Raw genomic sequence first — 26,070 nt, forward strand, 5'->3', positions numbered from 1 at the left:
ACATCAGTTGGAAATTTTTCCACATCTGATGAAATCTTCTTAAAAAGCTGATCAGCATAATGTCCTGGAGCAGATCACTATGAATCCGGGTTTATCTACAAACTGAAAGTCATATGAGCTTCCTAGAGGACCTTCCCTTGCCACAACGTGGCTTAGAACAGTGGAAATGTCCTCCTCTCCAATGCTGGAGGCTGAAAGTCCCAGATCTAGGTGGCCAGGCTCCTCTGAGCCCTGTCACAAGGGTCCTGCTCACCTCTTCCAGGTCCCCATGGTGCCACCACCCTATGTCCTTGGGGACGTGCAATTCCAATCTGCCTCTGTCTCCCAAGGCTCCTTTCTTTCTCCTCCTTTCTTCTGGTGAAGGTGCTTGCTAGTGGATACTCCCTACCATGGTGGGGTATGACCTTACTTTACCTCAATTGCATCAGTAAGGACCCACTTTCCAAATAAGGTCCTCTGCAGAAGCACTAGGAGTTGGGGCTCCACTATACATGTCTGAGGGTATAATTTGACCCCCAACCTACAGCCCCAGCTGGTGGGTCCCTAAGAGGCCTGTAGCACGCATCTCACTTGTGTGAACAGGTGGGTTGTGGTGCTACTAGAGAAAGGAACATGGCATGAAGAAGCACTCAGGCTCACATGTGCAAATGTCCGGGCTTTGGGCACCAGCATGCAGCTGCCTAGACACACTCTGAAGTTCAAAGTCTGGCTGAGTCAGGGAGGTATTCCGTGTCTCCTTTGTCTGATTTGTTGTTTGGTGCTTAGATGGGAAGTAGCTCGGGGACAGGAATAGGAGCAGAGGACCAACACAGAGAGTGGGCAAAATCTTGAGGTCAGATGAGCCTCCAAGAAAGATGGAGGAAGGCAGCCTGGCAAGGTCGCAGTGTGCCCCCTTCTAGAATGTGCGAGAGATGAAAACCAAGGCCAGAGGTCACCATCAGCTGCTGACTCTCCCACGTGATACCACATGATGGATATGTGACGTGATGCATTTACCCAACCCCTGGAACACACTTGGCAGGGTGAATCCTCACATGAACCATGCAGTTTGATGGAGAGTAATGGGTCCCTGTGGGTCAGTCCATGGTAACAGCTATCACACTATCGAAAGATGTTAGTAATCAGAAAACAGGACAGGGAAGAAAAGTGTATGGGTCTCTAGTTTTGTTCAGTTCTGACAGTTTGGAACCTCTTTTTAAAATACAGCTTATAATTTAATAATGATAACAAAGATTTCCCAATAAGGTAAGTGGAAAGGCAAAAAGCATGCTGGCTCCTGGCTGGACCAGAAGAGGTACTGGTGGGGCCAGGAGACCCTTCTGAGAAGCTGAAGAGAGGAAGGGGGCAGAGCCCAGTGTGTCTTGCCCTGAGCCTGAGCAAGGCTCCCAGGAGTTTAGGAAAGCTGAATTTGAGCACCAGGCAGGCTGGGTGGGGGAACAAAGGGCCTGCTCTGGGGGAGCCCTACCTTCCTGCCTGTGTAGCAGGCCCAGAAAGAGCAAGGCCCTCCCAAAAGGTGATGAGGGCCAATGGTGTGGCTTGTGTCTGCCCCCACCCCCCCCACAGGCATCTACTTAAAAGATAGAAATTAAGGAGTGTTCAGAAGAAATCAGGAAAGCTGGGACTCTGGAATGGGCCTAGAGAAGAAGGGTACTGAGCAGGAGGTGCTGAAATAGAGGGTGGAGAACAGGGTGCAGCCAGCTGAGCCGGAGAGATCACACTTGGCTCCGTGTTCCTCGCTGGTGGTCCTCAGGGGCCTACATGCTGCTCAGCAGGAAGCTGGGTCAGGAAGGACCACACACTGGAAGCCCTTCTTGGGGAAACTAAGGTAGGGATGACTGGCTGTGGAATGTCCTACAGAGGCTGGGACATTCCTTGGGAGAGATTACCCCCAAACCCTCTTTTAACTTGAAAGCAAAGGAATCCAAAACCATTGAATCCCAATGCAAAAAATGTAGATTGACTTCCTAAAAGGAAAGGTGCAGGGCAGGACTGAGAACTGAACCCTAACCCAGTTCTCTACATCACCCTGCAAGGAGTTAGGCCATCCATCCTTGCTACTGAGTTCCACAGAGCACGCTTGTCCCTGTGTCTGGCAAGTTATCAGGCCCTGTGAAGAAATTATACACAGTTATTCTTTGCAGTAGCCTTTTAGCAGCGGCCGGCCAGTGGATCCTACTGCCTAATGAAAGGGTAGGAGGATCGGCTGGAGGCTTCCCACTGACGGTATATGTGGAGTCCAACCCGAGAGACAGGCCTTATGGCTCTCATTTTCTACACGAGGAAGCAAACTTGGATTAAATCAAGCCACTGCCCCCCAGCCCTGTGCTAGTCAGAGGCAGAATTCTAGCTAGCAGAGAGAGGAGAAGCGTGTGGAGTATGTCTGCATTCTCATTAATATTCACTGATGCTCTCCACTCTGTGACATTCTTAGGGGAGAGGTAGCGATCTCTTCATTCCTAGTGAAAGAAGCTGAGACTCAGGGACTTTCTGGTGCCTGTGACCAGCAGTTCACGACCTGGGGTTGGAACGGTCGCCCTTCTGCCCCTGTCCTCAGACTCCCTGCTCCAGCGAGTTGGGGGAGGGGTGGAGGGAAGCACCCATCAGCTGTAGGGAAGGAGTGCTGGGGAAGGAGTTGGCCCTTTATCCGCTTGGGGTGGCCCCTGCCATTCCCAGCGAGTTGGGTAGGAATTTACACTCAGACTCTGCACATCTGGACCCCTACAGGAAACCCTGTCTGATGAAGTGAGCTTCAACACCCAGTGGTAATGTTATCATGGCGTTCTTACCACATCTGCCCTGAGTGCTTAGGAAAACCCCTCATCAACCCGGTCACGATTAGAATCATCCCTGAATTTGCATAAGCATCTTCACTGAGAGCAAGCCCTGCCCCATCTTGATGTATTCAAGTGATTCAAGTACATGTACTGAGTGTCCACGTGGAAAAGTACATTTCTCGGCGCCTGGTACTAAGATCATAGCCCCTTGGGAAGAAATTATCTAACTTTTTATTCCTTTCTATAACAATGTTGATAGCCGGTGAAATAAAGACTGAGAAAATTACTTTTAGCTTCTTATTCTGAATAATTTCAGACTTCTGAGTTTGAAAAGTAGCATAAGGGTTCCTTTACAGTCTTCCTTCTGAGTCTCCCAGGGTCTAATATTTCACAGCTGTAGGATGGTTATCAAGAAGTGAACGTTGCCACAATAACGTTAACTCAACTGCAGACCTATTTTGAATGTTAGCATTTTCTAATGTCCCTTCTTTGCCCCAGGACTACATTACTCTTCAGAACAGTACTGGCTTTGTATTTGTTCCTCAGATTGGGTTTTTCCAACATTTGCTCATGAATGGAGTGAGATTCGCATGTGGATAAACCCCCCACGTGGATGGTGCTTCATCTTCCCCAGGACTCTATCAATGGGTTGGCGATCTTGACTGGTCTTATTCCCAGCAATGCTGACCTTGGTCGTGGGGTTAGGCTGCTGTCTGCAGGTTTCTCCACTCTCAAGGTGTCGTCTTCCACTTGGTATCTGAGAAGTATCTCAGGAAAGATGCTTTGAGACTATGCAAGCTCTGTTTCTCTTCAAACTTTTGTGCGCTAACTTCAGCCTCCATCACTGGGTCCGGTCTGCACCATTTTCTGGTGGTATTGGCCAAAGGGTGATTTGATTTCCTTCTCTCCCTCTACAGTGGAGGGAGAGAAACTGGAATTCTGCTGTGAGGAAAATGACTGTCACTGTCTACATGATTATTTACCTACATCAGTATGGACCCATGGTACACTATCACTTATTCAACCATGTATAGTTTCCAATATCGTGTAACTATAAATAAAGTTGCAATGGTGGAGGTCCTGTATACTTGTATTTAGTGTTATTGGAGGGGTGTCTTGTAGCAAATGTCTTGAAAGTGGCACTGCCAGGCTAAATGTAAGTGTGCGTCTTGTTAGGCACTGCTGCATTTCCCTCTGAAATGATGGTATCAATGAGTTTCCCTACTAGCCAGTGTCAGAATCCCTGTCTCACCCACCCTCTTTTCTTTGATCAACCTCACAAGTGAGAAATTATATCTCAGTTTATTTTTACTTCTCTAATTTTATATATATTAAGTACTTTCTCATATGGGTGAGGGCCATTTTTATATCTTTTTGTAAATTGCCTGTTCATATTCTTTTCTCATGTTTCTTTTTCTGTTTTTGTAGTCTTAAGTTTTTAGAGTTCTGTATGTGTTTAGGATTTTAGCAGCTTATTCATGGTGTATGTTAAGAAGGTTTTCTCCCAGTTCCTCAGACCTCTTTTGTCCATTATGTTTTGGTCATGCAAAAATTTTACAAGTGCTCTGTAGTACCATTTGTCAATCTTTTATTTTGCTTCTGGATTCTGAGTCATCCTTAGAAAGACAGTGTCTACGCCAGGGGTAAGGAGGAATTCTGCATGCTTATGAAAATAATAATGCAAACACATATGGCAGGGTTTATTTAAAATTTATCTGCAGTCTGCCACATCCCCACCCCCATGTCTTCCAGCTCCCTTCCCAGCTGAACCCCAATCAGAACTCAAGCCACCCATCTCCAGGACTCTCGGCTTTGCCAAGCCCAGGAATTCACCTCCACCCCTTGGGGCACTCCCTCTCTCTCGCTCTCTCTCACTCTCTTTCTCGCTGTCCTGTGTCTTCTTCCTCCCAGACACCCCCCTCTATCCTCACTCTGTTCCTGGTGGTATTACTTGTGGGTCGCCCTGGAATTCCCCCTGACTCCCGTCCTCAGCACGCCCCTCCCCACTTCAGCTTCCCTCTTTCTTGCCTCCTCCTCTCCTTGTTCCTGCAGCCCCTAAAATTCAGCATCTTCCTTTCCTCAAGACTATTCAGCCCCTTCCTCTTCTCAGGTGAATGAGTGGGCACATTCACAGCTGTCTGCAGGAAAAGAAATGTGATGCCCTCACGGGCACCCACTGGAGGGTCCCAGAATTGGGCTGAGCACGGCGACCTGCTTGGTGTACAGTGACATCTTCCAAAAGAAATAGGAAAGTCTGTCTGAGCTGATGAATTTTGGGATGATTCATTTTTCACTTTTAACTTTTTTTTACTATACCTTTATTCATTATAACCATTAAAGTCACAGACAGAATTCTGTTGTCATGGTACTTTGCATCTTAATAAATTTAAAATGAAAATAAAAATGTTTAATAAGAAAAAATCTATCTCTATGTATCTCTCTATCTATCTCTCTATCCCTCTCATTGTACCAATCAGGAGAAACCAATGGATTTAATCTGTTCTAAGTCCTGGGCTTTAGAAGGTCAGAATGGCCTAGCATTATTCTTAGAAAAAAGAACTTCTGCTAGAGAGCCAAAGATGAAGAGATAAGCTGTGGGGATTTATTACTGCATGGCTGTGCATTTTTATTTTTAATTTTGACTATCATGGATATTTTAAAAATTGATCTATAGACTTTTCGGCATGTTTTCTCTGGATGAATATTTACCACTGGGGTTAAGCAATAGAGGACCCATTTCAGCTTCATATAAATTATGTACATTTGGAGAAACCTAATAGAGAATGAACAGGACATTATTTAATAACACCAGAGGCAGCCCCGGAAATTGATTCAGTGGAAGGAGGATGGAGTGAGATTCAGGTGGCCAAGAAAATCAAGCATTTCAAATTCATGGTTGCCAACGTTTTGCTTCTGTTTTTGTTCATTTTCTCAGGGACCCTCAGAGTCTGGACCCCCCAGAAGTCAGCAATGCAAAGCTTCAGTATGCAGGGTGGGGCCCCAAAGGCCAGCAGCTGGTAAGCACATCGATGTCATGTTTTGGCTTTCTCAAAGTTTATGTTTTCTAGTCTGAGCACAGTTCACAGGAGTCAGCCTGCATGTGGAGTGTGTGTGTGTGTGTATAAATTATGTTTTGAATACATGGACCAGGGAACCTGAGTATGTAAAGCGGCTATTTCTCTTTGGATAGAAAACTGTTGGAGAACTGGAATAGCATGTGTGTGGGTTCCCATATCTGTTACCCTTAAAGTGGAACCCACCTGTACCTGGGCATTTAGGTTCCAGGTTAGCTTTGAACACACAGGATACAATGTGTCTAAAAGGCTGTAGGTTTGTGGGTGACCAGAATTGTGAGGTCACTGATTTCTACTCTGGGGACTCACATTCTTTCTGCAGAGGGCCCTATGACAAAGTATATTTGTTCAAATTGGCAAACTGAGATGTTTCCAGACCCAGTAAGATGAATATCAAGGATGGTACAGTGAAAAGGGCTTCCAAAAGCAGTCCTAAGACAAGAGTCCAGCCCTGAATACCCCCTCGCTGGCTGATCACAAATGGCTTGTTCAGTGGTGAGGCTGCCATCAGCCTCCCTGTGAAGGAGGAAGTGAGGGGTTGGGAAGATGTGACCTCTGACCTTACATCTGTCTAAGAGTAGGTAACGTCGGTGACCACCGTGTGGCTTTATTTCATGAGATGGTTTCACTCTTGTGAACAGTCTCTCCAGTTTGCAGACCAGACGACTTGGCCGCTACATTTAAGTCATCAGTTGATTTTGCATCTTAAAGCAGATTAACCAAAGCTCCATTTTTAAAACTCTCTTCCCCTAAATAGCACTGAAAGTGATCACAGTTAAAAGTCTGCATAGGATCGCATTGGAGAGGCTGCCTACAGTTTTAAGAAAGGAAATAGTCTTCTTCCACTCCCCCTACAATTATGTTTTCTTGGTTGCATGTTAGATCTGTTGTCTTGAACTGGTTCAAAGCAACAGGAGTGTAGGAGCCGCAAAAATATTTTCGCTTTTACTAAAGTGTTCCTAAAGCTACAACCGTGTTAATCAGAGATTTCTAACAGCACATTTAGTGAATCAAGACCAGCATGTGGCAGGGAAGGGGAGAACGGAGAGCTGACTTAGATAGAAGCTGTCTTTCCCCAAGGCATTAACTCCGTGCAAGCACGGGCAAAGTAACGGGCAATTGTAGAAGACCCGAGTGCTGGGACTGGAGCGCAGGTCTTAACACCTGAATGTAAAGCCCTCTGGAAGCCCGTGGGTGAAGAAGCTTCCAGTGCCCATTGGATCGTTCTGTAGATGTGACCCTCACACTTCTGTGGAGAGCCCTCCCACCCTCACTGCCCCTTCCACAGCTTGGCATTCAATCCCTGACATTCCTTGGGAAGATGGGAAACCAGAATGTGACTGAGTGGTCCTTGTACCACTTTTGGTGCTCCTCGGGAAAAGGACATCATCACGTGGTCAGCTGTCAAGGTCTCCTTCTGCTTCTCCCCTTGTCACCCAGGGTTAGGAATGGCCCAAGGATTTATGTCCCAATGACTCCAACTGGAGGCCCCCAGGCTCCGGAGAACACTGACCACCCTGTCTTCCTGCCTGGTGACAGAGTGACAGAGTGCAAAACATAAAGGAAAATCAAAGCCCAGTACAAAAGGAGGAGCTGTGCACGCACACATGTGCACGGATGCTTTAACGTAGGTCCAGAATCTGGATGCAGGCAAGGGTGCAGGATGTGGCTCACCAGGCAGCTTAGGACAGCCCCTTCCCTCCCTCCTCATGGATGACTGTTTTCACACGTCATGTTCCCTGAGGGACACAGGTAAAGATAAGTGATGATAGAAGTTACCATGTTCAACCTCTTAAAACATAAGTAGCAACAAAATAAAACAAGTGTGGCTTCTCTAAGAAAGCTTCCCAGACACCTCTGCTCCAACACCCACAGTCTGTCAGGCAGCCTTCTTTGGGGTCCACATCTCACTGGGTGACCTTTGGTCACATGTGGCGTGTGGACAGTGTCTTTCCTCTCTAGCTCAAGCAGCCTTTTCCCTGCCTTCTACAGCGCTGGCACCGTGCCTGACGTTCACCAAGTATTTGTTGAGGTAAAAAACGAACGCATAAATAGACTGGTTAATTAATTACTTAACATGCTCTTGTAGTGCTAAACCACTTCAGCATGAATAATCGGAGGGAGGTAAATAGCCAGAATCCATGAATATGCGTCTGCCCGTGAGATGTCACTTACTTTCTGAGTCAAGGCAATGCATTTCCAGTTACTAACTGCTGATATCTGAGTTTAGTTCCAAAGACGCTGATAGACTCTTGGAACGTTTGTTCTTAAACATACATGAATTTCAGGGTTTTATCACCCACTCTTGTACTGCCTATAAGAGGCAGTATAACTTTTGGTTGAGAGACCATATGTTAGAGCAGTGGTTGGAAACTTCTTCCATAAAGGAGCAAATGGCAAATATTTTATTCCAGGCTTTGCAGCCTTCTGTCACGATTAGTTCTCCTTGCTGGTGTAGCACAGAGTCAGAAGTAGCAATGCACAAACAAATGGGCATGGTTGTGTTCCAAAAACATTCACACACGGGTAGGCTGGCCTGGGGACTAACCGGCTGGCCTCTGTTTTAGGTGACCTTGGGGGTCCTCACCTGGCAAGGCCTGAGCCCCAGGCCGCCACCTGAGGACAGGAGCTCCCAAGCCTGTTCTGTCTGCAGAGTAACATGGCAACCATGATCAGCCTTGCAAACGCTAATCTTTTACGATGGCAAGCAACCAATCCCTTGTTGCCATTTTATTTTAAAAAGTAAATATTGCTCCCTGAAGGAAATCTGCTCTGAGGATAACGAGTCAGACTGCAGTGAGTAATTCCCCGCTGGGAGCCAAGGATTCAGCAGCAGCTCAGTTCACCAGGGCTAACCCCCGGGTCACCCGGAGACGAACGTGGCGGTACCAGGAGCTTGCAAGGGGCCTCTCTTCCCAGCCCTCTGCACGGGGTTCAAGAGAGGCCCACACCCCACGGAGCAAGCTTTTCTCGACCTCCAGCTCCCTTGGGCACAAGTCCTGCCTGGTGGCACGGGCTCCTCCAGGGAGGGAGAGAGCACACCCCAGCTGTCCTTTCCCTGCCAGCACCGGCTTCTGCCCTCCTGCTGGCCGGTGGTGGCAGCTGCTCCAGGTGAGCACCCAGGTTCTTTCCAAAGCATTCACTACGGACTGAGTCTAGGACGAGGAAGCTGGGTTTGGCCGGATTAAATAGGGTTAATCGAGGAAATTTGTGCCAGATGAATGACACCCTCCCCGCTCCCCGGCATCTCTCCCCGGCCTGTCCTCTGCACGGAAGAGGCCCACGGCACAGAGGTTGGGATTCAGAACATGTCACTTAAGGGATTTTCTCCACTGTGTAGCTTCCTTCGTTTCCTCCTCTTCATGAATCTGCCTGAACTGCAGGCCCTCAGTGTTCTGAGCTTTGCTCTCATGCTCTCCTTCCTCCCATATAGGCTCAGCTGTTTCTTTGAGGTTTTGTCTCTGCTCACCTAGAATATGACAAAATCATTTGGTCTGGAAATCTTTCGTTTATTATTTGCCCTTTCTGCTGGGGACCAGCACACTGGGAAGCTGCGGGAGCGGTCGTCTTTGGTTTTCGGACCTATACCTGGAGTGAAAGCCCCTTCTGAGCAGTAGCAGGCTGATCTGTAAGTGTAAGGCGCCTTTGTGGACTTGTTACATAATATCTCTTCCTCTGGAAACAAGAAGTGTGGAAATTTTTGCAGCTCAGGCTACGCAGCATTAGACAACATTAAGAATGCACGGCCAGCAGCTGCTGGGATGCTCAGAGGCTCTGAGACAGTGAGAACGATCTCTCTCTGCTTGGCTTGCTACCGTGATAGTGATAAATGAGCAGTTTGAAAAGCGTATTTAGTGAGCCCTTCGGGAGATCGTCCACAGCTTCGCACGTGGAAAATGAAGAGCAGGGAGAGGAGTTGGCCCAGCTGGGGTGGAGCTGTCCTCTGAGAAAGCGCCCCACACAGCCAGGCAGGGAGGAGGCCCTGCTGCCCAGCTGAGGAGAGGGTGCTGCTCCTGATCACCCCACACTTGAAGGTGGGGGACAGTAGTGATGCCTGATGGGAGATGGGAGAATACAGTTACATTTATCTCCCACAATCAGAGGATTTTAGCTAGACTTTATTTGTTTGTTTGTTTGTTTGTTTGTTTTTTTCCGGTACCGGGAATCAAACTCATGACCTTGCACTTGCCAGGCAGGTGCTGTGCCGCTGAGCTAAATCCCCAGCCCCCTTAGCTAGACTTTAAGGAGAACTTCCTTGACTCTATGACTCTTTTCCCTTTCAAATGTTTTCCCAGGAAAGATTATGGGTATAAAAATTCTTAAGGGAGAATTGGAAAGCCTCATTGCGTCAGCATGGCACGGCCCACGCCAGCTCTCTTGGCAAGGTCTGGCCAGGCAGACTCAACTCCCCAGTGCCCCCAGCCCCAGGAGCTCTCTGGGCTGCCAGCTGAGGTCAGTGGTCATTGCAGCTAGACCACCACGCACACGCACATGCTCTCTGCCCCCCCCCCATTTTCTGTCACCTTGTTCTCTGGCAGAGTCACCCTTGGTCCCCAGATCTTCCCCCGTCCTGCCCACCCACACTCCCCTGTCTGCAGCAGGGCTCTGGGAGATGGCTCATTGCCCTGGGTGTGATGTTGACCTTGGATACCCCAGTCCTGATGGGGTAAACAACCCTGTTCAAAGCCCTGCACACAGCTGTCCCCATCACCCATGGCTGGGATCAGCACAGCTCTCCCAGTTGTCTCCACTGACAGCAGGGGCTCAGCCACCCCGGGTCTAACTGGGCCACTGGGAATCCTAGGTGACCCTCTGCAGCCCATACCTGTCACCTGCTGCCTGACGTTCTGGGCTTCCGTTATCTACACCTCAGTCCTATCCCCTGGGTCTGGGACAAGCTCTGTGGCTCTAATGGACAGAATTCTTTCCAAGGAAAGTGACCTGGAGATGGTTCCCTTCCCTTCTGCAGTGCCAGCTGCTGGCACTTCTCCCAGACACGGTTTCCCTCCTCTTTCTCTGAACCAAAGGAGGTTAGAAGAATCAGACTAAAGGTGTGGGGCACCCACAGCAGGTCACTCTGTGCCATTCAGATTTCTCTTTCAAGATTTTCTTAATAGTCCATTAAAAAACTTGCCCAGCTTATGCAAGGCCCAGGACCAAGCACGTTCACAAGAAAGTCCACTGAAGCTGGGAAAGCCAGGTTCCCACAGGGTCAGGGCTTGAGAGTGAGATACTAGAAGAAGGACTGCTGGAGCAGTGGGCACGAGAAGCAGCCTGAGGACAGAATGCATTCGCCCCTGTCCCTTGGGGTGCCACCCAGTCCCTGGGACAGGCCAAGTGCCGCCAGGAGCAGCCAGACTGAATCCAGAAGACCCATCAGAGCTCCTTCACAGTGACACAGGCCACCTCCTCACTCTCAGAATCTCACGGTTCTCACCTTGAGCCTCAGAAGGAAAAGAAACCTTCATGTACCTGTCTTGATTTTCAGGGGTCATTGCTAGGAGGAGCTTGGAGTCCAGAGGACTGGGGTCAGATCTTGCTTCTGGCACTTAAGGGACAGCATGACCTTGAGTAAGATGCGTATCTCTCAGAGCCTCCATCGTCTCATCTATAAATGGGGGCAGTGGGGCCTACCTTGTAGAGCCACTGCACAGATGAGGTTAATCTATTTATAGCACCTGCGTGGACCCTGGAATAAGGCACATACTCAGTAAGAAATAGCTGGGCTGTTGTCATTGCTATTTGAATAGCCATGGTGCAGAAAATGAAAGGAAAGGGGACACAGGACAGAAAGCCGCCTCAGCGGGCATCAGTAGGCTCGGTGACATGGCCCTGGTTGTCTGTCATCACCCTGGGTGACTGAGCAGCCTCACATCTTGCTATCCTCCACCTCTTGGAGACAACCTACAATCAGTGTTATGGCTTGTGTCTAGAAGTCCCATCAAAGCCTCATGCGGTCATAGGTGGGGCTTTTCAGAGGTGGCTAGATCTGGGGGTGAGGGGTGATGCTGGAAGTAAGGCTATGGTGCTGGGGTTAAAGGTGCCCACAATGGGTGAGTGCTACCTGTCCAAAGGGTGGATGAAATATAAGGGACAGAAAGAGGGCTGTTGCTATTGCTTGCTGTTTCACTGCTTTGCTGCCTTCTACCTGTCCTGCTTTGCCATGAACTGTTTCTCCTCTTCCATGCCCCTCTGCCATGCCAGCCCTGACATGGAGCCAGCTGGCTATGGACTGAAACCTCTGTAAGCTGTGAACTGAAATAAACCTTCCCTCCTTTAACTTTGGATGTTGAGTATTTTGCCTCAGCAACAAGAAAAGTAATGAAGACAATCAGTTTCTCCTCCTCTAAGTGTTTAGCTCCCCATAAGTTGGGTTGGTGACATCCGTGCCATTAGAAAAGGCTGTTAGCAGGTGGCACTGAGTACCCTGCTCTGATGCCACCTAGCAGTACCCCCTGAACAGAAAGTGTGTCCCTCATGGAAAGCCTGTTGTCCTCCACTACCTTGAGCCTGGTCACCTTGCTCCAGGGAGCCCCTCCGACTGAGTCCTCCTCACTGGCAGCCACCAGGGACTGGGCAGTCTTCCAGGGTATTGTCACTCACCCGGGTCCATGGAGGGTGACAGAGAGGGCAGGGAGCATTTTATTGTAGTTGACAAACCCAGCAAGGGGAGAAAGATGGATCTTCTCAGCAAGAGAAGTATTTAATGAAATGTCACATACACGGAGAGGACCAGACTGAAGTGACATCCCATTAATAACTTATAAAGGCCTCTAATCAGTTGGGGTTAATTTGGTATTCATTGTAAAAACATTTATCATGGGCACTGAAGTCTGTGACAGTAGCCAAGAAATTAATATCATAGAGAGGGAAATCGCCTTATGTATCCTCAAATAATGGATGGAGACAGTTTGGTGAGTGATTTACTAGCTCTGCTGAGGGTCCACATCAAACTGAATGCACTGTGCTATACTGGACGGCGGAGTGCGCTAAATCATTTTACTATTCCCTTGCACTGAAGTCGATAAGCAAGTGTTTGGTGATTAACCAGTTAGCATGGGGTAACGTAACACTACCGTACGGTCACAGTTAAGGAAGTAGAAGGATTAGGAAATGACCCCCATAGCTCTTTCCTGCTATCAACAGGCTCTCTGGTGACATAGGAGTTTCACAGCTCAGATGTAAATTCATAACTGTGGGATCGTGGAGAAAGTGAGACTAAAAACGGAAACTGTAAATCAAGATGCAATGGAGAATTTTTGAACCTGTGACATGGTGCATGAATACAGGGGAGGGACACAAAAGAAGCCTCATTCTTGAAGCAACATGGAGTTGGGAACAGTGGCACATGCCCGCAATCCCAGGAACTCTAGAGGCCAGGGCAGGAGGGTCGCAGGTTTAAGGCCAGCCTAGGAAACTTGTTGAAAACCCATCTAAATTAATACAGTAAATAGGGAAGGGAACATACCCCACGGTGAAGGCCCTGCGCGCAATCCCTCATACCTCAAAAGATAAGCATGAAAATGTGCAGTAGGAGTTAGAAAGACATTTCTAGCTTAGCTCAGAAACCCCTCTTCAAAAGAAGCTGAATGCTACATAAATCGACACATTCATATCACTGTTATCCATAACGATTTTCAAAGCTGGAAATATTGTGTTCACAGGAGAGCAATTTGGTAAGTTATGGTACACTGACAGGAAAAGCAATTATACAACCATTAAAAGTTATGTTTAGAAGAGACAACCTACCTAATGGGAGGAAAATATTTACAACCTATGCATCTGAGAAGGGACTCAGAATGTTTAAGGAACTCAATAGCAAAAAGGAAAATAATCTGATGACAAAATGGGCAACAAATCTACACAGACGCATCTCAAAAGAAGCTGTGCACACAGCCAATGGATATATGAAAAATGCTCAGTGTTACTGATGATCAGCAGAATGCAAATCAAAACCACAATAGGATATCACCTCAGTGCAGCACTGTGAAAAAGACAGAGCATATGAAGTGCTGGGGAGGATGTGGAGAAAAAGGAATCATCTACACCACAGGTAGGAATGTAAATTAGTGCTGCCATTATGAAAAATAGCATGGAGGATCTTCAAAATTAAAAAGAAAACTATCATACAATTCAACAAACCCACCACTGGGTATATGTCCAAAGGAAATAAAGTCAGTATAGTGAAGAGACACCCAGGTTTCCATGCTTATTGGGGCATTATACACAATGGCCAAGAAATGCATTCATCCTCAATATTCATTCATGGGTGGATGGATAAACTAATGTGGTGCATGTACACAGTGGAGTACTATCCAGCCATAAGAAAGAATGAATGCCTGTCACTTGTAACCACATGTATGGAACTGGAAGCCATGTTAAATGAAATAAGTCAGACACAGAAAAACACAGGACTGCATGGTGTTAGTCCTGTGTGGCATCTAAGAATGCTGGTCTCATAGAAGCTAAGAAGAGAATAATGGCTACTGTTAGAAGCTGTGGAAAGTAGCAGGAGGGGTGGATGGAGAAAGAGAGTGTCTTGGCTACTTTTCTCTCACTGCTGAGACAAAATACCCCACACCCAAAATTAAGGAAGGGAAGGTTTATTTAGCTCACAGTTTGTGGAGGTTTCAGTTCATATCAGCTGGCTCCAAGGCTGGCTGCCAGGGCACAGGGGCAACAGTTCATGGAGGCAGAAGACAGCAAAAGCAGCAAGAGCAAAAGGGAGGAGCAAGGCTCTTTCCTCCCTTACATTGTAAGCAGGCTCCCACCCCACCCAGAGCAGGTGTAGCACTGACACAATCTCCATTGCCTCCTCTTGCACAGGATGAGGATGTTTACAAAGTGAGTCCCTTAGCTAAACTTCCAAATTTCTCAAGTTGACACATTTTATCAACCATTACAGGGAGGCCCAAAGGTACCAAGATACAGTCAAATATGAGAAGTAAGTTCTGGTGTTCTGCTGTACAGCAGTGGTAACTGCAGATAATAATAATGTATTATATCCCTGGTACTGGAAAAAAAACAAACAAAATAATAATAATAATAATAATGTATTATATAGTTTTTACAAAGCTAGAAGAAAGGACTTGGAGAATTTTCACCAAGAAAAGAATGATAAGCATTTGAGGTGATCAAACTAGAAATGTCTTTCTGGCTTGTCATGTGACTTGAACATGACACCATGTATACATCTATAAAAACATCCTGTGGTCCTTGCTAAGCATGTACATATTTGTTGATTAAAAATAAATTTTAAAAATGCCCCTTCAAATAAGAAGACTTTATAGGAATATGGCAAATGTGTTAAAATAGTATTAGGACTCAAAATAAGCTGCTTGTTACATGTTTGCCTGTAGAAAAAGATTGGAAAGTAATTTATTAGTCAAAATAATTATTTTACTTGGCCAGACTATGGGCATTATCCTGACTCTAAAAGTTTCTTGAGTCACCATCGTGGGAAAGTCCCTCAGACTGGGAAGCCTCATTAGCTGACTGAGACCCTGAGACCTCTGGTTCTGCCCCCTCCACCACCACAGGAAGGTTCCTCAGACCCAGGAAGCCTCAGGAATGACCCTGAATCCCAGGAAATCTAGGGAGATTTGAAAATGACAAAAATGAGAAGCAAAATGCAATCACAGCCCTCCACCCCACCCAGAGCAAGTCCAAGAAACATCAACATGGAAGAATATGGAAGCTACACACCTGAAATTTCTAAAATGATAGGAACTGAAGTAAAAAACCAACTACACCAGGTTATAGAGAAAATCAGATCAGAAATAATCTCTCAGGTAAAAAAAAGGAAATGATAACAATAATGAAAGAACTGCTCAGCATATCAAAAGAAGACATAGGTGCTGGGGATTTAGCTCAGTGGCACAGCACCTGCCTGTCAAGTGTGTGGTCATGAGTTCAATTCCCAGTACTGGGAAGAAAAAAAAAGGAAACATATATAAAAAAAAAACAGAGGAATACAGAAAAATGATGGAAATCTTGAATGAACAGTATAGGAAAGAATTAGAATGCATGAAACAGATTCAAAGAGATATCCAGGAAATTAAAAATTCCATTGAAAGCTGGCAGAACCACTTGGACGAAACAGAAGATAGACTTTCAGACCTTGAAGAAGCAATGCAACTAGTGATCATGAAAGGAAAGACCTCTTCAAAATAACAAGAAACCAGCAAACAACAACTCAACAGCTGCAAGGTGAGGCAAAGAAGAACAATATAAGACTGATAGGTGTCAATGAAAGAACAAGAGGCAACATGAATGACATAAAAAGCCTATTTGCAGAAGTAATAGCAGAAAATTTCCCAAGCATGGGAGAAGAACCTGATATACACTTAAGTGAAGCATATATAACTCCAATTAGCCATAACCAAAATAAATCTACACCCAGATGCATAATAATCAAGATCCCAGAAATTCAGCAAAAGAACAAAATATTAAAAGTTGTTAGGGAAAAGAAACAGATCACCTATGAAGGTAAACCCATCAGAATCACAGCAGACTTCTCAACACAAACAATCAAGTCAAGAAGAGCTCAGAGTGAAGTATTTCAAGTCCTGAAAGAAAACTTCCAACCCAGATTGATGTACCCTGCAAAACTATCTTTCAAAATTGATGGAGAAATAAGATACTTCCATGACAAAGATAAACTGAAGAAATTCATGACCACCAAACCAACCCTACAAAGAGTACTGAAAGATATTCTACAAAGAGATAAAAATGACCACAATTTCAAGACCAACAATAGAAAAGAAATACCAGGGAAGGTAAGCAACTAAACAGAGGGGGAAAGTACAGAACTGACAGTGGGAAAATAACATGGCAAAAATAAGTTAACACATATCAGTAATAACCATTAATGTAAATAGCCTCAAATCACCAATCAAAAGAAACGACTGGCAAAGTGGATCAAGAAACAAAGTCCAAGAATGTGCTGTATACAAGAAATGTATTTAAGTCAATAGGAAAGTCATAGACTGAACATTACAAGATGGAAAACAATAGTCCATGCAACAGGAACCCAGAAAACAGCAGGAGTAGCTATTTTGTTTGCAGATAATGTGAACTTCAAACCAATAGTGATCAAAAAAAGGTAAAGAAGGTCATTATATTCTTGTTAGGGATAAACTTCAAGAGGACTAGATAACAATCATAAATGCACCAAATGTAGGAACTCCCAACTATATAAGGCAAATTTTAACAGACATGAAAAATCAAATAAGTAATAGCACAATTGTAACAGGGGATTTTAACATCCCATTGTCACAAAGAGATAGATCAACTAGACAAAAAAATCAGCAAAAAATGACAGAACTAAACCAAACATATGAACAAATGGACTTAGTAGACCTTTACAGAGTGTTCCAACCAACAACATCAGAATACACATTCTTCTCAGCTGAACATGGGACGTTTTCTAAAATAGATCATATACTAGCCCATAGAACATGCTTAAGTAAATGCAAAGGAATTGAAATTATCCCATGAATACTATTGGACCATAGTGCAATGAAATTGGAAATTAATGACCAAAGAAATAGCAAAAACTCCATAAACACATGGAAATTAAATAACACCCTCCTGAACAATGAATGGGTCACAAATGAAATTAAAGAAGAAATTAAACAATATTTGCAATCAAATGACAATGCAGATACAACTTACAGGAACCTGTGCAATTCAAAGCTATTGCAGCTCTGTTACATGCTCTTCAGAAAGATTCTCCTGGGCTCACTCTTCCTCAATTAATATCTTTTTTAATTTATAAATCATAGTTGTATATATTTAGAGGTACAAGGTCACTTTGGTGAGTAATAACATGTATTAGTCAGCATTCCCACTGCTGGAACAAAATATCAGACATCCACAACTTAAAGGAGTGATTGCTTTTGCCTCATAGTTTTGGAGTTTCAGTGCATAATCAGCTAACTCAAAAGTAGAAATGCTGTGGCAGAGGGCACGGCGTAAGAAAACTGCTCAACTCATGGCACCTAAGAAGCAGAGAAAGGAGCCAGAGAGGAGGGGGCCAGGGTCCAGACATAGTCCCCAAAGTCGTGCCTCCCTGACTTACTGGTTCCTTCTGGGCCCCTCCTCCTCTTAGCCCATTCAGCTATGAACTCACCACTGCATTAACCCACTGATGAGGCTAAGGCCATCACAAGCAATGACCTCTCCAGGAGTCTCTTAAGCCAGACAAGTCAACAATGAAGATCAGTCAACACATGTGCATTGTATATTTCAAATATATTACTACCAAAAAAATAATAAGGCAACAATGTAATGCAACTGTTTTTATCTGAAGCAAACTTAAGGAAATGATCCTTTTAGGGTTGGAAACAGCCCAACCTAGTTGCCCACATCAGTCTGCAAGAGCAAACCATGTTCTCTTCCTTAGCTCCGTCAGAGCTTCCTTAATGCAATTGAGACTGAAACAGAGTATTATTTCTTACAAAGAATCAAATTTAGACAGGAGCCCTACATCAGGCTTGGCAGTATTAGGTTAGAAAATTTCAAGGTAATCTATCACAGAGAATTCATAAGCAGGACCAAAGTTCTACATTAAGGAAGAGTGTGCTTAATGATAGAGTCCTGAGAGAATGTAATGAGGCAGTTATAAATTAGTCTTTTTCAGCATCAGGATGGGGAGTGGCACTGTAGTTATATGGACAGCCTCATAGGATGTAGCTTCTGGATGCTTAGAGATGTTTCCCGTGGCCTGGGCTGGAGAGATGGGGCCAGTTGTCTGTGCTGCTCAGAAATCTTTGTGCACATGCGCTTCTGTGGATTGCTTCATGGAACTCATCCATTTGGGTAGAGGGAACATAATAATTCCTAAAATGTTTCACAATGGAAAATATCAATGTAATGATTCCATCTCCTCATCTACATAGGATAACTGTGACCTTTTCTTTCTCTAAAGTGCTAAAATACTGTCAGTCCCATTTATTGTAGCAGTTAATCTTATGCTGCTTTGTAAAATTATCATTCAACTCTTCTGCTTTCGAATAACCTTATTTCCCAGACTAAATGTTAGCTGCTCAAGGACAAAGAATGTGTTCCATTATGTTTTTATCTTCCATGGCTCATTGCTCAGTATTGAGCAGGATCTAGGTTCCCAATGAATACTTGTTAAATGAATGATATCCAATAGTGAAAGTAAAACTTAATGTTAGATTTAGGGACGTAAATTCCAAAATTCATAGAAATTGGAAAAACTTGATGTCGTAACCTAAAAGACCTAAGATTCGATAACTCATCTGATGGTTAATTAACTCGATAATTGAAATAGTGAGTGAAAACAAGGAAGGAACTCTGGCTTTTCAAACCAGGTCGTTTATTTGAATGGTTTTAGCTTTTACTAAGATGGCTTTTCTAGTCATGAAAAGTTGAAATTGCTTTAGTTTCCACAGTCGGTGCTCATTGAAGTGCTACACTGCCAGCCTCGGTCTCTCCGAGGCTCTTCCTCTGCGCATCTCCAGCTGGGTGTCTCTGCAGCCCAGGCTGAGCTCATCTGTCCTCGGCATGCACCATTATTTCCACTAAGCCTTCCCTGACTCTTCTTGGAATAATCACTCCTCAATGCATGGCATCATCACCTCCATGCAGTTCACCAAGCCAGAAACGCAGCAGTCTTGACTCACCCAGCTTCCTCCCCCACACCGCTCCTCACCAAGAAATCCTATGAAGTCTGCCTTGGATGCGTACTAATAAAATCCGTCCCCTGTTCCACCGTCGTCTCGCCCCTAGATTCCTGTGAGCTGCCTGTTTTGTTTCCCCACCCAAAATCTACTCCTAAATTAACTGAAGAATCTTGAGTGCAAATATGATTACATATTTCTGTACCTTCATATGTGATATGTAAATCCCTCCCATTGTTTTGCATTGCCTTTAAAGTCCAAACTCCTAAACAGGCTTTGCAAGACCCGCCCTCCCCCACCAACCTTGCCCCAGATGTTCTCTGACTTCTGTGCCCTTCTACCCCTCCCAGGTTGGGTACAGTGACATGAGCCATATACAGATCCTTAAACATCCCGTGTTCTCTTACTTCATGGTCTGTACTCCCCGCTCCTCCAACACTCTGAGTCCCCACACCCCAACTCCAGCCTCCCTAAGACTGGACTCAAGACCTTCCACTGTGCCCCCCATTGCTATGCCATTGCCATTAATAATATGCTGCTGTCATGTCTGCTTATTTATTTCCCAAACCCACTTCAGGTTCCGTAGGAGCAGCTACCTCCTCCTGTTTGTGGATGCACTCTTATCCCCTTGGCTAGACCTGTTAGAGACCATTGTTAGAGACCATGATGAAGTACTTAAAAGTTTAATGTATGACTTAGGCAACTAAGGCATTTTATTTACCCAAAATAAAAAAGCAATTACTTTTCCCAATATAAACACAAAAAGAGACTCATTTGTAGAGTTTTATTTTTTGTGGGGGAGCGTATTTTAACGTTTTGGAAGTTAGCTTACCATCCATTTTAGGCCATAACTTGTGACATACCGCCCTTAAATCTTAACCTTGTCTGCCTCAAAATGAGTCATAATTGCCCATGACATCATGCTAAAATCAAGCTCACCCTCATCCCGCTGCTCTGTGGATTATTTTTAAAAATTCTAATTGCATATACATGTATTTAATTAAGCTAATTTTTCCATAGCCATACAGACTTACATTTTAAAAAATTAGCTGAGAGATGTGACTTTTTAATAGAACATGAGTCATTTAGAAAGTCCTCGGAAGTCCACTTCCTCTAAATCTAATCACCAGAAGTTCATGACAGGCTCGCTTAGTCAGCTCTGTCTTCCACATTTCCCATGTGTTCCTGCATTACAAGATTAGTTGACTCCAACATCTCCCTACCTAAAGGTTTAAAATAATAAAAGAATAAATTAAGTGGTCAATGGAAAAGTAAAATATCTGCTCCAGGCTGAGAGGGCATAATAGAACATCTCATTATTACATAGACTCAGCCATCGCCCCCATCCCTAGTGAGTCGTAGCTGAACAGTAAATCTGTGTAAAAACAGAGTCAGCCTGGGAAGCAGCTGCTCAGCCAGCCTCTCGCCTCCTGCATCATAAAGAAGTGTGCCAATGTATTCATAATTTCCTGACAAGGTGGCAGAGTCTGTAAATCCCTTCATTCAATAGCCCTAAAATTTAACTAGCCAGGGGCTCAACAGCATGGTGCACATTCCATGAAACAAAAAACTTATGGTGGCAGACGACCGCTTGGACTCGCGGCTCCTAACCGAGCAGCTCTTCAGCTTTCCTGACTGTCTATGCCCTGGCTGCATGCCCAGAGGTCTGGTTTGCTTGGCCCAGGAAGGGGCTTGGGCACAGGACACTTGCTTGAAAGTTCCCAGGTGCCTCCAGTCTGCAGTCGGAGTCGAGCATCACTGGTTTGGATGACTTCAGGCAGGACTGGAATGGGGTGGCGTCTTTAATAAACCTGGAAGCTTCTTAGCAACAGCTGCAACATCATGACCACGTGTAGAATATGTGAGAATATCCTTCTATTGTCAACTCAATAAGAAGGGTGTTTTTACCTATAAAACTGCCAGCTCTCAAACATTCTCAGGGAAACCCTTGCTTCATAGGGGCAGCTGTGCTGCCTGTCATCCAGAGACACAATCAGGGAGCCCCATCCATGCTGCAGTTTATGTGGGTCCCAGCCAATCCAGGTGTGCAGTTCAAAGTTAAGATCAGGATGCTGCAGCAATGTTTTGTTTCACCTTCTAACGCTGCATGTTATGGCTTTTGTCTAGATGCCCCCTACCGCCGCCACCAAAGCCTCATGGGCTCATAGGTGGGGCTTTGTCAAAGGCAGCTGGCTCCAGAGTATGTGATGCTGGGATTGAGGGTGTATGATTACTAAGTGAGATCACTGACAGGTTTGGCACAGTTCTGGGTAGGATTAAGGGTGCCCCACTCAGAGTGTGAGTATTCTTATATTGGATGTAATATAAGGGACAGAAAAAGACCCTGCTTGCCACTGGTCACTTGGCGATTGGCACTAGCTTATTGCATGCTGCCATCTTCCCCTGGTTGCCCTGCTTTGCCATGGACTGTTCCTCCTCTGCGATGCCCCTTTGCCATGTGTGCTCCCTTAGAGCCAGCCGATGATGGGCGGAAACCTCTACAAACTTTATAAGCCAAATTTTCCTCCTTTAACTTTGGGTATTGAGTACTTTGTCTCAGCAGTGAGAAAAGTGACTAAGACAATGGGTGAGGAGTCATTGCCCAGATTGATAGCTGTTTTATGCAATATCAATCGTTCCAGTGTGGTTTGCTCTGATCAAATCCATAAGCAAGGAAGTGGCAGCCTATGGTGACAGAACTTCAGGATTTCAGACAGGGTGTCTTCCTGCGTCGCTGTGTAGGGCAGAACTAATAAAGAAGATCCTTTATTCAGGACTATAATGTTCTGATCATCGGGCTAGATATTTTTGCATGCATTGTCTTTTTGCTCACAAAAATCTCCATTCAGCAATGAAAAAACAGATGTCCAGAAAATGGATTCATTTTTCCCCAAGGTCACAGGGTGATGGTATCAGAATTGAAATCCAAATGGTACTGTCTTGGCTTTTTCTCTGGCACTAAACACTAATCTGTGTTCAGTGTCCAGAAGAACTTAGGACCAAATAAACTTGTGTCTGTGAAGTCTTTGAAAATCTTTCAAATGCCATATATATGTGCAAGGTTGTTGTTATTATTATAGTAAATGTTGCTATTTGTATTCAAGGCCATCCATGGGAACTTTTTTCCTAATATACAAAAACTAGGGGTCTCCTGATATGGCCACTGGTGCAATTAATCCAATACCTTTATCTTTCTCCTTCCTGAGCATTCTAAGAGTAAATGAAACACTGACCCAACGGATCTTCCCACCTGACATCTTTGCAAGTTCCAGAAATGAGTTGTCAAATCCAAGAGCAGGATCAAGCACTTCTCCCGACTGGATCATTGGTCCAGGACAGGACTAACACAGCCCTTTAGAAGATAATTAAATACATAAAGCTTTGTGTGTCAACTTCCTCAAAGGGCCCTAAACATTTGTTTCTATGGTTCACTTTTTTTTATTATTAATTTCAGGTGCATTTTTGCATATTAACAAAATATTTTACAAATAAAGGTGAATAACTGCACACCCCTATGCCCTCCACCCAGCATGAGATGGAAAACATCACCACGCTCTGCAGAGCTCAGAAGCCAGCCCACTCGTGTTCCTCCTCCAGCACTTAAATTTTCTTTGTGCTTCCCTGCTGGTTCAGAAAACTAGTTTCACCACATTTACGAATCCCTGAGCAGTACATCACCTTTATTTTTAACTTTCTACAGCTGTTACCATACATGTACATGCCTCAACCTTGGGTGTGATATCATGGACACTGCCATGAGTAACTGCACTGATGGGCTCTCACACTGGGTGGTCATCCTCACACAAATGTCCCAACGCATTTATCCAGTCTCTTGTCCATGGAGACACTGGGTATTTCTAGTTTTCCTTTTAAAATCTGTTCACAGCATTGCTATCTACATGGTTCTCATGGTTCCAAGGACACAGAAGCTAAAATTTCTGTAGGTCTTACTTTGCATACATCTGATTGCTAATGAGGTTGAACATCTTTTCATAGGTACATTTTCCATTTGTGTTACATCTTCCGTAAAACACCTGTTCGTGTCTTTGAATGTATTTTTAGGAGGGTGTCACTTTCTTATTGATGTATATCATCTCTTTATACATCACAGGCACCTAAGTCTTTGTCAGTTATGTCTAATATCTTCTCTCATTTTACAGCTTGTCTTTTCACTTTCATTTGAATAACTTTGGTACTAAAAGATGTTAATTTCAACTTCAGTGTATTCATTTATAGTTTGAATTTTATGTCCTCTTTAAAAAATTCTTTCCCGTCTTAAAGGCATAAATATATTCTCCTATATTATCTTCTAACATTTTTGTAACTTCATCTTTCACAGTTATTTCCTTAATGCACTTGAAATTGATTTGGGAGTATAGTATAAAGCATACAGTTATTTCTCCATAAGAACAACTAATTGTCCTGAACCATTTTTTTGGCCTTTTCTGGGGCAGGGTCTCACTAGGCAGTGCAGGCTGGCCTTGAACTCACTTTGCAACCCAGACTGGCCTCAAACTTGCATCAGCCCTCCTGCCTCAGCCTCCCCAGTGCTGGGATTACAAGCATGTGCCACACAGCCAGCCCTAAACCATTTATTGAAAAGAAGTCTTCCTTCCTTTCCTGATCTTCAGATCTATCTTTGAACATTGTGTAGTTCTGAGTATGTATTGTTTTGGCTTCAGAATCTCTATTGTGTTCCTCTGGCCCTTTATCCTGGTGGTAGCAGGGCCACACATTATTAATTTCTATAGTTTTATAATGGGTCTGATGCACAGAACAATGAGTCCTCCAAAAACGTCATTTCTGAGAGCATCTTGCCTGACTTTGGCCCTTTGTGCTATATAAATGACACATACACTTTAGGATAAGTTTGCTCAGTTCTTTGAAAAATACTTTTGGAAAATTAGTATGAATTGCAATACATTTATACATATTCAAGGGAGAATTTATAAACTTTGGCTACTGAACTGTCCAACATGTGTTAGCATTACTGGGGATTGAGCTCAAGGTGTCACCCTGAACTTCACCCCCATCCCTTTTTCCCTTTTAATTTTTTTTTATTCTGAGGCAGGATTTCTCTAATTCACTAAGTTGCCCAAGCTGGGCTCGTTCTTGCAATCCTCTTACCACCCAGACTATGCCACCATGCCCCAGTTCTTTACTTTTAAAAAGTACCTTTTACTAATGTTTTATAAATTTTGTCATAACTCACAAATCTTTGGTTTAAATTCATTCTTAGGTATATTCCTTGGATAATTTTGGTAGTATGTATATGTTTCATTTTCTAAAATATAATTTTCTCTAATTTATGCTTGCTAGTTAATTTTATCTGATAGCCACCCAGATGATCCCATATCTGTGATTTTTTTTCTTTTTGAGTCTTTTTGAGACAGGGTCTCGCTATGCAGTTCAGGCTGACCTTGAGCTCACCTTGTAGCCCAGGCTGGTCTCAAACTTGCAATGATCCTCCTGCCTCAGCCTCCTGAGTGCGAGGATTACAGGCTTATGCCATCATGCCCAGCTATGTGATTTTAATTTGAAGGTTCACATCAAAATGAACATATGAAATTTAAAGATCTTTACAAAGGGCACGTGTTCTCAGATTGTTAAGTCATTGTCACCTAGTTTAAGAAACATCCATCCAGAGTTGTTTGTTCTCTTTTCCAGAGGGACCCGTAGTAAAAATTGTTAGAATGCTTGTAAATGAATATTAATTAACCTCCCATTTGGAATCAAGGTGATGTAGATAGGACCCAGCTGAGTCATGCGAAGTCTTTTGGAAAAGACGCCCCTGCCCTGGGGTACTCATCCAAGACTTGACTGCAGACAGCAGGGCTTATCAGACTTACCGTCCCTGTGTACATGTTGCGCTAGAAAGGGAAGGGTGTAGGGACTCGTTGGTCTCTCGGTGTACCCCGGGGAAGAACCGTGCAGAGTATGAGGAAAAGATAGACAGAGACAAGAGCTGGGTCAGGTGGAGGCCTCTTTACCGGATGGGTAAGAGGACCTGAACAACAGTAGGGGTGTCACTTATACCTTTGCAAAGTTAATATCATGAGACACAAGGTTGCCTAGTGACTAATGACAAATTGTCCCGGTAGGACGCCCTTCTCAATACCGAGGTAGCCTGACTGCTTTAGACACCGTGGCTTTATCTTGTCTCCACACATAGAACCAATTTCCAGCTCCAGCCGCTCCCAGCAGAAGGGGACGTGTCCTGGGCTACCACGCTCTCATGACCAGGCAAGATGTCTCTCCCCACAGGACAACCCCTGCCCATGTGAGGAAGGAAGGGGACAGTGCCATCCATCCGCTGGAACTGCCACTGACCCCAGCCCAGACCCTCCACTGTCATGCAGTGGAAGGCGTAGGGCAAATCTTTCTCTCCTGTCACTCCTGTCTGCAACCCACGAAAGTTCCACCTTTCCAGCTGCCTTTTTCCCCACTGTAACCTGATATTCAATAAGTGTTGAGGATAGGCAAAAATATCTGGTTTATTTGCTTGAATCCCTTCACGCCCATAGCTATGGTCGTAAGCCCCATTCTCTAACAAGTGCGGAGTGCCTTCTGTGT

The 26,070-nt window shown here is 44.6% G+C and overlaps 1 protein-coding gene across 4 annotated transcripts in view; it reads left to right on the forward strand.

Annotated features, from left to right (window-relative positions):
• Positions 1 to 26,070, forward strand: part of Dpp6 (dipeptidyl-peptidase 6) — an 842,230-nt gene that overhangs the window by 674,408 nt on the left and 141,752 nt on the right. For all 4 annotated transcript variants that reach the window (XM_005404852.2, XM_005404854.2, XM_005404855.2 and 1 more), the window contains exon 7: positions 5,710 to 5,791. In XM_005404852.2, the coding sequence (XP_005404909.1) occupies positions 5,710 to 5,791 (82 nt within the window). The remainder of the gene's footprint in view (positions 1 to 5,709; positions 5,792 to 26,070) is intronic.

Source organism: Chinchilla lanigera, unplaced genomic scaffold (genome assembly GCF_000276665.1).
Source record: "Chinchilla lanigera isolate Chin_1 unplaced genomic scaffold, ChiLan1.0 scaffold00090, whole genome shotgun sequence".
Taxonomy (NCBI): domain Eukaryota; kingdom Metazoa; phylum Chordata; class Mammalia; order Rodentia; family Chinchillidae; genus Chinchilla; species Chinchilla lanigera.